This window comes from Ciona robusta, chromosome 9, assembly GCF_009617815.1.
Source record: "Ciona robusta chromosome 9, ASM961781v2".
NCBI classification, from domain to species: domain Eukaryota; kingdom Metazoa; phylum Chordata; class Ascidiacea; order Phlebobranchia; family Cionidae; genus Ciona; species Ciona robusta.
In genome coordinates, this window is record NC_143243.1 from 7,177,823 (window position 1) to 7,189,658 (window position 11,836).

At 33.4% G+C, this 11,836-nt stretch overlaps 2 protein-coding genes, 1 long non-coding RNA gene and 1 other non-coding gene across 7 annotated transcripts; 1 reads left to right on the top strand and 3 right to left on the bottom strand.

Moving 5' to 3' along the window:
• Positions 1-209: 209 nt before the first annotated feature.
• Positions 210-3,758, bottom strand: LOC149731810 (transcription initiation factor IIB-like). The gene is made up of 8 exons (XM_089885172.1): positions 3,461-3,758; positions 2,877-3,042; positions 2,548-2,653; positions 2,166-2,281; positions 1,810-1,941; positions 1,454-1,561; positions 1,003-1,174; positions 210-733 (listed from the first exon to the last, which is right to left on the bottom strand). The coding sequence occupies exons 1-8, from the start codon at positions 3,469-3,471 to the stop codon at positions 600-602; spliced, it is 945 nt and encodes a 314-aa protein (XP_089741298.1). The 5' UTR covers positions 3,472-3,758; the 3' UTR covers positions 210-599.
• A 412-nt stretch (positions 3,759-4,170) lies between these two features.
• On the top strand, positions 4,171-10,469 carry LOC149731811 (uncharacterized). 4 transcript variants are annotated; one of them, XM_089885127.1, is made up of 20 exons: positions 4,175-4,389; positions 4,460-4,481; positions 4,570-4,635; positions 4,714-4,841; positions 5,242-5,386; positions 5,468-5,541; positions 5,678-5,756; positions 6,191-6,349; positions 6,528-6,590; positions 6,890-7,028; positions 7,101-7,143; positions 7,225-7,360; positions 7,639-7,811; positions 8,027-8,158; positions 8,428-8,531; positions 8,589-8,665; positions 8,845-9,036; positions 9,365-9,495; positions 9,592-9,660; positions 10,052-10,469. In XM_089885127.1, the coding sequence occupies exons 1-20, from the start codon at positions 4,337-4,339 to the stop codon at positions 10,077-10,079; spliced, it is 2,013 nt and encodes a 670-aa protein (XP_089741253.1). In that variant the 5' UTR covers positions 4,175-4,336; the 3' UTR covers positions 10,080-10,469. The 4 variants fall into 4 exon arrangements, 3 of the variants coding, with proteins under 3 accessions (XP_089741254.1, XP_089741253.1, XP_089741252.1); XR_016385722.1 differs by having other exon boundaries at positions 4,176-4,389; positions 8,425-8,531; positions 9,365-9,499; XM_089885126.1 differs by having other exon boundaries at positions 4,179-4,389; positions 8,425-8,531.
• A 231-nt stretch (positions 10,470-10,700) lies between these two features.
• Positions 10,701-10,772, bottom strand: Trnat-cgu (transfer RNA threonine (anticodon CGU)). Its single transcript has one exon. It is a non-coding gene; the product is annotated as a tRNA-Thr (tRNA).
• Positions 10,773-10,799: 27 nt separating this feature from the next.
• Positions 10,800-11,553, bottom strand: LOC149731813 (uncharacterized). Its single transcript, XR_016385726.1, has 2 exons — positions 11,036-11,553; positions 10,800-10,978 (listed from the first exon to the last, which is right to left on the bottom strand). It is a non-coding gene; the product is annotated as an uncharacterized LOC149731813 (long non-coding RNA).
• Positions 11,554-11,836: the final 283 nt, after the last annotated feature.

Sequence of the window (11,836 nt, forward strand, 5' to 3'; positions counted from 1 at the left end):
CGTGCTTAACGTCTATAATAAGTTGTAAACTATAGACATTAAGCAGAATGAAAAAGCAAACCGCCAACTGTTTTTTTGTCGATACTCTGACAAGCGATCGTTTTACGACTTCCCTTTTCTAAAAGCGGAACTCTGGCAATTCTACCGCGACCAAAACAACCGCTTTAAACCCACCTTGTACTCGAACAATAACAATAGGAAAGTCAATGTACGTTACACCGCTATTTATTCATAGCGAATTCAGCCGGCGTGCGTACAGTTATCCCATTTCCTAATACAATGAAACTGCATTTTTTAAATTCCACCTATATCGAATTACGAACTAAATAACAAAATCAAAGTCATTGCACCCATAAAAAAGGTTTCTGAAAATAGGAAGAAGTATTTACTATAGCAATACTATAGGTGCCACTACTGAGATATGATACAATTTTTGGCATTTAAGTTTTTGTTGCTTTTTGACCATCAATCAATGGCATCTTTCATTATATTTGGAGGTTGGTCAATTCTGGTATATCCTGTATAATGTTGCACATACAATACCACTATACCAAATGACATGTTTGGAGCTTGGTGTTATTAAAATGAATGAGATTTCATTAAAAGGTAGGAAGTTGTGAGACTGGAATATGAAAATTGAAATCTTCTGGAAAGAGATCTTTGGCCCGAGGATGCATCAGTTTATATGACTGACGTATTGTCACTTCTGCTACTCCTGCTATTTCACTGATCTCTGAAATTATTGAAACATATTACCAAAGGCCTTTAGGTTAACATCTACTAGCCGAACCATTGAATGGATAAAAAACTTATATATCCTCACATGGTGGGGGAAACTATCTTTATGTTTTCTGTTTTATTTTTCAAATACCTTTTGCCCGCTTACAGACCTTGCACAAGAAAACATCTGGTGAAAATGATAGCAGCGAAAGGCCTTGAACCCATTACCTCTGGGCTAACAGCAGGTGCAATAACCACTGTGACACACATTGCTGGACTTACCTTTCTGTGATCGTTTTTCCTTGGACGCCTGTGAAGCCATGTAGATAGCAGCAGCAGCAACTGATATTGGACTTCTACCTGCCACCAGATCTTTCTCTACAGCTTTCCTAGCAATATATGTGGCTCCTCTTTGCACGTAAGGCGGCAGATTCAAGTTGGAACAGAAACGCGACTGGAAAAATGTTAAGGTATTGCTATGAATGAATGTAGTTACTTATTTATCCTCACACAACGGGTGTTCTGCTTCACACGTCCCGTACACGCTTACAAGTGATCACATAGCTTTGTGGGTTTAATTTTTAAGGATTTTTTTATTGTAATGTTTGGCCTATGATTAAAACACCGAGGAACACTGGATTGGAGGAATTGCCCTTAAGTGTTTTGCTCAAGAAAACGTCAGCTCCCAATGGGAGCATTGTGAAGTATTTAGTTATTCAAAGTCATATGTTACCATAAAGTCTCCAGATGTTATAACTTCCACATTTGTCTCCAGATTTTTTACAATTAGCTTAAAAGATCTTCCGATTTCTTTTTTTGAGATCCGTGAAATAGCACAAATCTGGAATTACAAGGTAAAGGTAAAAAGACTTCAGTAGTTTCTTGATCATGCAGTAAGACAATATCAGTTTAGCAGCAGTAGCAGGTGTTTTTATATTAGTAGAAATATAGCAGTTTTGCATATAACAATTCCCATTTAAATACTGGAGACTGGAGTTCAAACTAATGTAAATAAAGGTACAGCCACCAACAATAATGTGAATTTGAGTACTATTTGATTAAACTTTAAACAAAATTAATTGAACTGACCTCTTTAAAGGTTCGTGGTACCCCTTCTTGTCTACACGCGATGTACAAACATGCAGCAGAGATTGCGTCATTTGCTCGACCTCTTAAACTTTTAGATTCATACACTTGCTTGAACAGTTTGTTTGAACGATCCTGGGAAATTCATGCTCGTGAAATTCTTGTAATAAATATTCAAATTAAGTCAGATGTTCACTCTTGCCGAATAAACCTCTTTAATATTTATAACTTAAACCGTAAAAACCTTTTCTAAACTTAAACAAACTTTTTATTCAAACATATACTGTTGATGTCATTTATCAAAACAAACACTTTTTACAAAATTATCAAAAACTGCACCAAGAAAAAAATGTTCATACCACAATATTTTTTGGCAGACTTATTCTATCAGCCATTGATGATATTTCCCGAAAAGCATGGATCAGGACACGATCGCTGTTGTTCATTGTTTTACGATTAGAAAACTGGGAGAAACCTGTGAAAGTACAACAAGATAATAGTTGAGTTTGTTTAGACATAATAACCTGTTTAACTTAGCTATCTTTCCATAATTCTGCTCTCATTTTTAATAATAAATAATTATAATTATATAGCTTTCGATTTGCTATCATTTTGGTTAAATCAAATAAAATTATGAACAATATAATGGAACAATTTGTATACATTGCCAAAACTTAGATTGTAAATATATAATAAAAATTTGCATTATTAGGCACAAAATAAAAACCCAGCAATGCTTACCATTATCATTAGAAGAACCTGGTGGTCCCGATGGTCGCTCAATAATTGTGGATAAATCACTTCCAGACAATAATGGGTTTTGTGAATCTCCAACACGAGACATATCCTGGTAATTTAAACCATATATTAACGGAAAAAAAGTGAAAAAATAATGTCCATATACTTGCAGCTGCATATGTTGCTATATTAAGTTTTAGTTTACCGTCTATAAAGTAAAAAGTAATCGTTAGAAAAGCTTAAGATACTAGGTATGTATATATTTAATTAAAAAATATTACAGTTCTGTTTTAATAAAGATATCTACTCAATTCTCTTATGCAAATGTTTACTTTTGAATCTTTGTCATTTGAAAATGTTCTCCATTCTGATCCAACATCAATTGTCCTGTCTCCAACCACGAGCCCACATTCAGGACAAATCATATCGCCAGCGCGATAATCTTCAACCAGAGCTGCGTCTGGATGCTGAGGGCAGTGGATCTGGTGAAGGTAGTTCCTGTGGAAAGTGGAATAGTGTAACACTGTGTAAGATTGGAAAGTTTGTGTTTTCCGAAGAGATTTTTTCACATTTAATTGTTTATGAATAGTTGCATATTTTGGAAAATTTTAGTTAGGGTTTAGTGGTTATGGGTAAGCAGTTAGGGGTTAAAAGATAACGTAGGGAAAGGATTCTTCACCCGCACCTGGTAATAGTAACACTATATAAATTGGTGTTAGTGAAGAATCCCCTAGGTTAGGTGTTGATGGTTAGGGGGTTAGTGGTTATAGGGGTTAGTGGTTAGCAAATAAAGTGGAGGGAAGACTCTTCACTAGCACCTATAAATTTGTATATCAGTTTATTACCAATGGCGACGCAGCAAAAATATAACTGTTTTTACACAAAAACTTAATTAGTTTGGAACAAATAAGCTTACCGTCCAGCCATTTGACCTGTGGAGTACAGCAGTTAGGAGTATAGTAACGCTTGTTCAAATCAAACTTCCAATGACAGTAGTTTAACTATGAACAATACCAACCAAACACAGCGGTTTAAAATCAGTATAACTATACGATGTGCATTTAATGAAACTGATTCATCGTCTGGGCAGGAAACAATTTAGGAACAGAATGTTTCTTTCGTTTTCCGTTTTAAACTGAGATTCTTTTCATGGTACACTAGCGACTATTTTGCTTTCCTGCGCCACAGCAAGTAATTTCATGAAAGGACGGGGAGATAAAAATAAAATATTTCTAAACAAAGAGAATAAAACCTATCTCGTCCCCTAAAACAACTGTGATAATAGAACAACAAAACAGGTTTTACAAATACTTTTATGTTTCAAATAGTACCGAAGTCTATTGAAAGAAAATTAAACCAAAACTAAATTTTGCAGCTTTCTTTTTACAATTAGTCGTCAAGAAATACACATCGTAGTGGTTTTGAAAAAAAAACAATCATTTTAGTTTATTTGTTTGAATTAACTTGAATTAATAATAAGCATATCTTGGATCTAAATTGTTCTACGTTGTATCTCTTGTTATTGCCTTGGAGACCACCAGCGTGGTTTCGTGACAGGGGATGTCCCAAGAGTTTGGTCAAAAACAAATTTAAGTGTGATTTTCTTTAGCTTGGTTGATAGCAGTACATGGGAAAGACCAGCTGTGATTTTATTCAACTTGCTTACAAAAAGTGCCAGTACGTTTGTAAACAAATGAAATGTCCTTTTTAAAAAAATTACAGATGTTAAAATTCACATTTTTGATACTTTTGATTATTTAATTTATTATCTGGCCCTTAATCCAGTGACAAAATGCACCTGGATGATACAACACCGGACATGACGTTTACAATTGAAGAAATAAGGTAAATGGTAACTAATTGAAATTTTTTCATTAAAATCATTCATTTAAAAAAATCATTTTTAAATTTTCAGAGATCTAACTGCTGCTCTTGGTGTAAGTATAATGTTTACACTTTTAACTAGTGATTATAATTCTGTAGTCATACTTCGTTTAATTAAACCAATAAATGCATTTTTTACAGTTTCCAAGAGATACTTTAAGTAAAGCAATATTTTCTGACTATGATGCAACAAGTATTTCACTCAAGGTAAAGAAGTTAATTTGTTTGTTATACAGAGTTGCTTTGACTATTATTTTATAAAGTGTTTTATAAACTGTTTTATAGGAATTTCATAAGTGTTGTGACCTGCGCTACTTCCACCAGAGTTTAAATTTCACTTTCAACCTTAAATCTGGAGGATACAACACTCATGTGTTAAAGAAGAGCATTCAACTAATTGCAGATGGGATTAGGTAAAATTCGTGTAAAGCGGTGTTTATTTTTGGGCATCTTTATATATTCTGTCAACTGTTTTACCCCGTACACAGTTATACTATACAGCTTCTTACTCCATAAGAGTAATAGACAAAGTCAATGCAGGAGAAAGCTCACATGGTGTGAAGGTTAGGAATTCAGAACCACATAGATATAATGGCTGAATGATGTCACAGCATGTTTATATTAAAGCCTGAATTGCATACATGTTGCTGTATAGAAATATATAGTTTTTTTGAATGCTGTGAGTATAGGTAAACTTTTTTGTAATGTTTAACCTTTTAGTAATTATGTTTTGAAGCAATTGTGTTTAAATTTTTTACAAGACTAGTTTAAAATATAAAAAACTAGCAAACAAAGTAACGATAATATATTCAGCTTAAAACAGTTGCAAGAAGTCCGTTTGTCTTTCGAGACGCACGAAGAATACGACCAAAGGGGAATGAGAATCGATGAACCAACATTTATTAGGACTTTAAAGCTGTGTGGACTTGTTATATCACCTCAAAAGCTCATGAACAGAGTAGGAGTAGATATTTCCTCGCAATAAAGTTTTTTATTACAAATGGCAGTTTATGTTTTATGTGTGAAACATTTTTTTCAGGTGCGACATTTGAAAGCCACTTATAAGCACAAAGATCGGATACAGCTTTATGAGTTTCTAGATCTTCTTAGATGGTAAGTAATGTTGTTTATAATGGCCATTTATATAACAGAATATAATATTAAGAAAACAAAGCTAGACTTATGTTTTAACCCACAAATAAAGTGTTATTTATTGATGAAAAATATATCAACATGATATTACGTTTAGGTGTGAATTATTATCAAAGCAACAAATAAATTATGAACAAGTGAAGTCTACAGAACAAACGGAACGAAGCGTTTATCTGGTAAATAAATTATTTCATTTATTCTGTTTTATTCTAAGCAACAAATGTGTGTTTTTAGCATTTATGCACTTCTTATGTGAAAGAATAAAGCTCTCTTTTGTTTGTTCCCAATATTTATCATTACTTATGTTCTGGGCAAGAATACAGGGACCCATATACATATTATTATTAGAACCTGAAATTCTCTAGTTTTAAGTCAATTACTGTAACTACTGTGCTCCAACCACTTTAGGGTAATGAGCCAAATCTAGTCTTAATCCCCGGTCTCGACAAGGAACTAATCTATATAGAATATACTGTGCTCTTCACAAACTTAATATCACTGCTAAAAGATTCTCAACAAAGTAAATATTACTGATATATTTTTTTATTTCAAGCACTACTGCGATGTGTTAATTAACTGAGTATTACTGCCAAGATTTATCTTTTTTTAGCTGGATGATTTCAAACAAGTAATCACACCACGACATAAGAAAGTTCTGAATTTACTGAACCAGAAATATCAACACCAGGAGCTTCAGTATGGACAACCTAAACTTGTATCTGAAAAGTTTTCTAACAACCCAATTCCACAAGACACCTTTGAATACCAGGTACTATGAAGTTCTTTTACTTTTACTCAAAAGTCAAATAAACTTTTCTTAAAATATTATTGTGACATATTGAAGTACAAGCTCATACTATTTTACTTTTATTCCAAAATTTCAGATTAAAATTTGTTAAGATAATGGTTGTGTGACTTTATTTTAAAATTGTCTTATATTATCACAGGTTAAACTTGCAAATGAAGATTTTGCTAACTTGAAAAATAGATTAAAGAAGACAAGCAAACAGGTTGGTCAGGACATATTTATGTATAATAATTCTTTAAGACACAAGTGAAGTTTCCATATGTTGCACAAGCATGATGTTTCCATATGTATACCTACACATATAGCATTTATTTTCTAATATTTATTAATTTCCTTCTCATCACTGTTTTATTTATTTTAATTCCAATACTGTATTTGAAGAAATAAATTAAACATTATGTTCATAAGTTTATGTTTTTCCCTATACTTTACTGTTTTAATTATTCTGATCTTGGTTACTGTATCCGAAGACATAAACTAAAAAAATGTTTGTTTTTTCAGGTAAAAATGTCAAGAGGTGGATTCACAAACATAAGAGCAAAGTCAGCAGTTACATCGAGCACTTCTGCTGTGCAGTCGAATAAAAGCACAACTTCTTATGCATCAAGTGTGGCAGGGGCGCAAAGAAACAAAAAGAAAGGTAATATACATAGTGCAAATTAAATATTAAATTAAAGTTTACATTTTTAACCAAATTATATATTTTTTGTAGGTGCCGCAGCATCTGTATCTATGACTACAATTTCAGACAAAACGTAAGTTTCCACACTTTGTTTAATATCTGCACATGATAAAGTAAGTCTATTAACTAATACATGTTATAACTTTGTCAACAGCCAAGCTACAGTTCCAGCGAATTTCCAGCACAAGCCACAAAAGGTGGAAATACAAAGAAGACCAGCATCTTGCCCTATATATACACCACAGGATCAAACATATGTTAAACAACTGAAATTTGACATCGAGACTGAAGTAAGTTTAATGCTCCAAACTTAACTTAAAATTTATTCAAACGTTCCAAACTTGCCTGCATAGCTTTCAAATGAAATCAATTCTAATTCACACTATTTTTTTTTAAATTTATTATGGTAAATGAAAACACTACATTTTCTGAGTAAAATCTCATGAGCATGCATGATGTGTATATTATGGGGCACCTGTGTTATAACTTCTGTTCTGAAGGCCCCACATGTGTGGAAAAAACAAATAACATCCATTCAAAGTAACAAGCCAAGTGTCTTATGTTACAGAGTCAGAGATGGTCAGATTATTTCACCGATGAAATTTCATCTCATCTTCCAAATTATCAAGAAGTGATGAAGAGATTGGTCAAAGAACCTCCAGCTCCAGGAGTAAAGAGAATATATAGAAGAGAACGACCTTCGAAAAAATTTGTTCGAAGACTTGCCGAACCGAAACCTATGTAAGAATTAATCTTGTTGTAGTAAGTATACAAAACTTTCACAAGGCAAACCTAGGTTTTGTACTTTTGTTTATAGCCACATATGAATTGAATAGCCATGTTTTGTAAATAATTGGCTGAATAAAGAGTTTTGTATGTTTTGCAATCAACACGACATTGAAACATAATACAGAAACTTACTTAAGCTATCTTAGCTATGCTTACATTTCTTACAGGCTTCCCAACACTCATTTAAAACATTGTTCTGCATTGACACAAGGCATGGGGAGTGATGAACATGCTGTGACATTACAAAAGCATGCAAGTGTGGTCAATGAGACAAGGAAATCAAAACGAAAACCAAGAAGGTAAACAACAATACCTGAAAAATGTAATCGATGTTTTATGTTTGATCCAGTTGTACTTTCAAATTTATTACCGAAATGTAGATTATTTAAGGACATAGTAATTAACACAAATGTATCAGTGTTTCTTGTTCATCCTCACATGGTGGGGCAATGATAGCCAATATGACATGGAATTTCACACACCTCGTGCCTGCTTACAAGTTACCACATAATAAGCTGTGGTTTGTATTTGGCAAATTCTCATTAACTTGGAGTTGTTATTGTAGCAGAAAGAGAAAGCAACTCAAAGGCCACACAAGCTTTCTACACACTTTTCTATCAGAACTGGATACAGACAATGAAACAGATTCTGACACTGAATCAGAAAATAATGGTGAGACATTTACATTGGTTGTGTTCCGTATATATTATTATATGTAATGTTTTTCAGACATCTTTAATGAAAACTTGAATGATGTGGAAAAGTTAGAGCATGGACCATTTATTAACCAGGGCACTCTTCAAATGGTAAAACAGAATTTTGTCTGTGGTTACATAATACTAGTATATATATATCTGAAAGAGATTCTTGGCAATTGTTTGTTTTGTAAAACGATAAAAAACAATTGCAAAAATATTTCGTTCAAACTTATATTATAATGATCTAACAACAGCAGCATACACAAATATAAAACTCTCCAACTTAGGTAGAGAGCACAGACAGCATGATGGATCAACCTGCGATAGAGTGTGTCACACCTGCAATGGTAAAGCGAGATAAAGTGTCTGAAGCCATGGACTTGATTTGTGGAGATTTTTCTCGGGTGTATTTGGTTCCTCAGAAGCTAAGTGTTAGGCAGAGGATGATTAATCAAAGCATTGACGAGTCAAACCAACAGGTTGCTTTTATATTTAAATAAGTGATTGATTGTAGCTTAGTTATGACAATTGTTATAACACAGGTGTTCTATTTCATACATATTGTGCCCTGTTACGAGTTACCACAAATGTCACTTTGTGAGTAATTGTTTTTTTCTGTATGGCTAACAATTTGAACAACACATATGGGAACTACTGGGCTTGGGAAATTGATGAAAAGTGTCTTGATCAAAATAGCAGCATTAAGCTTCTATCCAAAACTCTGGCTTAGAGGCAGGCACACTAACCACTTTTCCATGGCGCCGGATGTATACACATTTCTTATGAAGTATTATTCCACATTTGTAGTTACACCACAAAAAAAAAGAAAAGTTGTTTGATCCACCAACCTCAAGACCTGTCAGTGCAAGATCTGTTGACAGTCAAACAACTGAAACAACTGCATTCGAACAATATATAAGTGATCCAGAAAATTTAAAGTAGGTAAATATTGAACATATACCTTTCTGTATATATCAATGATTGTAAAGTATGTGATTTAAAAGTGTTCGTTTTTAATAGTAGTTTATTTTTAGAGTGTCGGAAGAATACAAAGCAAAGGAAGAAGAAGAAAAAACTTCTGGGTTGAGAAAATCTTACAAACGGTATGAATGCATGTTGTTTTATTCATCCACACAACTAAAATAAAGCATGAGTGTTCTGTTTCATAGGCACCTTTTTACTGGTCATGAATTGCTAAAGTACAACTTTTTGTGTATTTGGTGTTTTTTTGTGAATGGATGACAATTTTCTAAACATCAGTGAACACTGGGTTGTAAGGATTTAAGAGTTATTAAATGCCTTGTAAAAGAACACACACACCCACAAAAGTGGCAGCATGAACCTAGTATCCTCTGGTTACAAGCAAGCACTTTTATCAATTTTCTTCTGCGCCATAAAGATATTAAACATTCTGTAGTTCGTTAATATTTAAATAACTTTAACACAATATATGTAATCTGCTAACATAATACAAAGAACTTTTTTTTCCTATAGAATGACAAGACGGTTATCAGCATATTGATCCTCAAAACAAGTAAAGGAATATAAATTCATAAAAATGAACGTTCATCACAATGCAATTGATTTCATATATCGCTAGAACAAAACTCCATTAGACCCTTGTAACAAAATTACTACTGTGTATATGGTAGTCTAGATGTTTTACCGTGTTCTTATTTGTTTTTACCGTGTTCCGTGTTCTGTCCCGCTCTTATAAGTTACTGTTAGCTTTATTATGCAGTGTTTGTTAAACTATTATCTCAATAATATGATATGCAGTGAGGGAATCTATTTTGGAAATGTTTATTTCCAGCAGTGAGTTATAACATTACACATCCTTTCATTTAAATAAATTGTAGCTGTTTGTTTGTTTTATGTGCGCTTTGAATATACATTCATTTCAAGAGAAGTTTCAATATACATTCATTTTTATAAAAAACTGTATTATATGAATGAACGTCAACTACATGAGAGTTGATATAGTTAACGGGCACGTTCCATTAAATTGATTAATAAAGCCTACTACGACTATGTATTGAGTCGGCTATGACGCTACACAATTTCACACAGGTTGTTCAAACAGGCAAGTGTCGTGATATATTTGTTGCAAATTTTGTTTGTCGTTTAACAAAAGAACATACTTTGCCTCCAGTGAGTTTTGAACTCACGACCCCTGGTTTACGAGACCAGTGCTCTACCACTGAGCTATAGAGGCTCACCATCCTGCACCACATAACACAAGTTGTAAGGAAAATAATGTTTATTTTAACAAATGTATTTTAATAATACCCAGGTGACAATCTCGCGATAAAAGCTCGATAACAATTTGCAGATTTAACATTATTGTCATGAACTGTAAACTGAACTCAAACAAACGGAGAAGTCTTCACAGACTTGGTAAGCTTATCGGCCATAGCGGTCCTGGAAATAATACACTTTTGTTTATACAAATCCCAGTCCAAACAATGCTTTACTTACATTAAATCTTCCGAAACGGTGTAGGGGACCGACCCAATCGACATACCCTACATAAAGCTTAGCAGGAAACCCATAACGACGTCGATTAGTTCCCTCGATTTGGCCAACGACACAGCAGACAAGAACAATGAGAAGTAGAAGCTTGAAATTCATCCTTCAAGCGTTGATTCAATTTTGAAGAACTGAAGCGATGTACGTTAAATTATAATAGATTTTATATTCACGTTTGTTTCAACTGTAGGAAGAATTTTAAATCTGTTAAATTATAATAGATTTTATATTCACGTTTGTTTCAACTGTAGGAAGAATTTTAAATCTGCGCGTTAGAGATTTCGTTTTATTTACCTTTGCTTATAGTGGGGTGGGGGAAGATGGGACACCTTTAGCACATAGTATCTAAGTATCCTGATCAAGTTTTAAACAATTAATAACAACGCTCTAAGGGGGTTGTGAAGGCACAGTTTTATAATTCTTTAATTTTTTTTGTTTACTACCAAACTGGACGGGAAAATGGAATGAACAAGTGTCCCACCCCCCCACCCTACTATATAGTAGGATGAGGTAAGACGGGATACCTTCAACACGTAATATCCAAATAACTGATCGTGTTTTAAACAATTAATAACGGTCTATGGGAGTCGTAGGGATACGGTTTTATAATTCTTTGAATGTTTAACTTGCTTTATCTATGTTCTGTTTCATACACCTCGCTTATGTACGTACCAACTATAAGCTGTAAAGATAAAATAAACTGCACCAAACCTACAGCTAAAACAACTCACGACAAAGATATATCCCAAT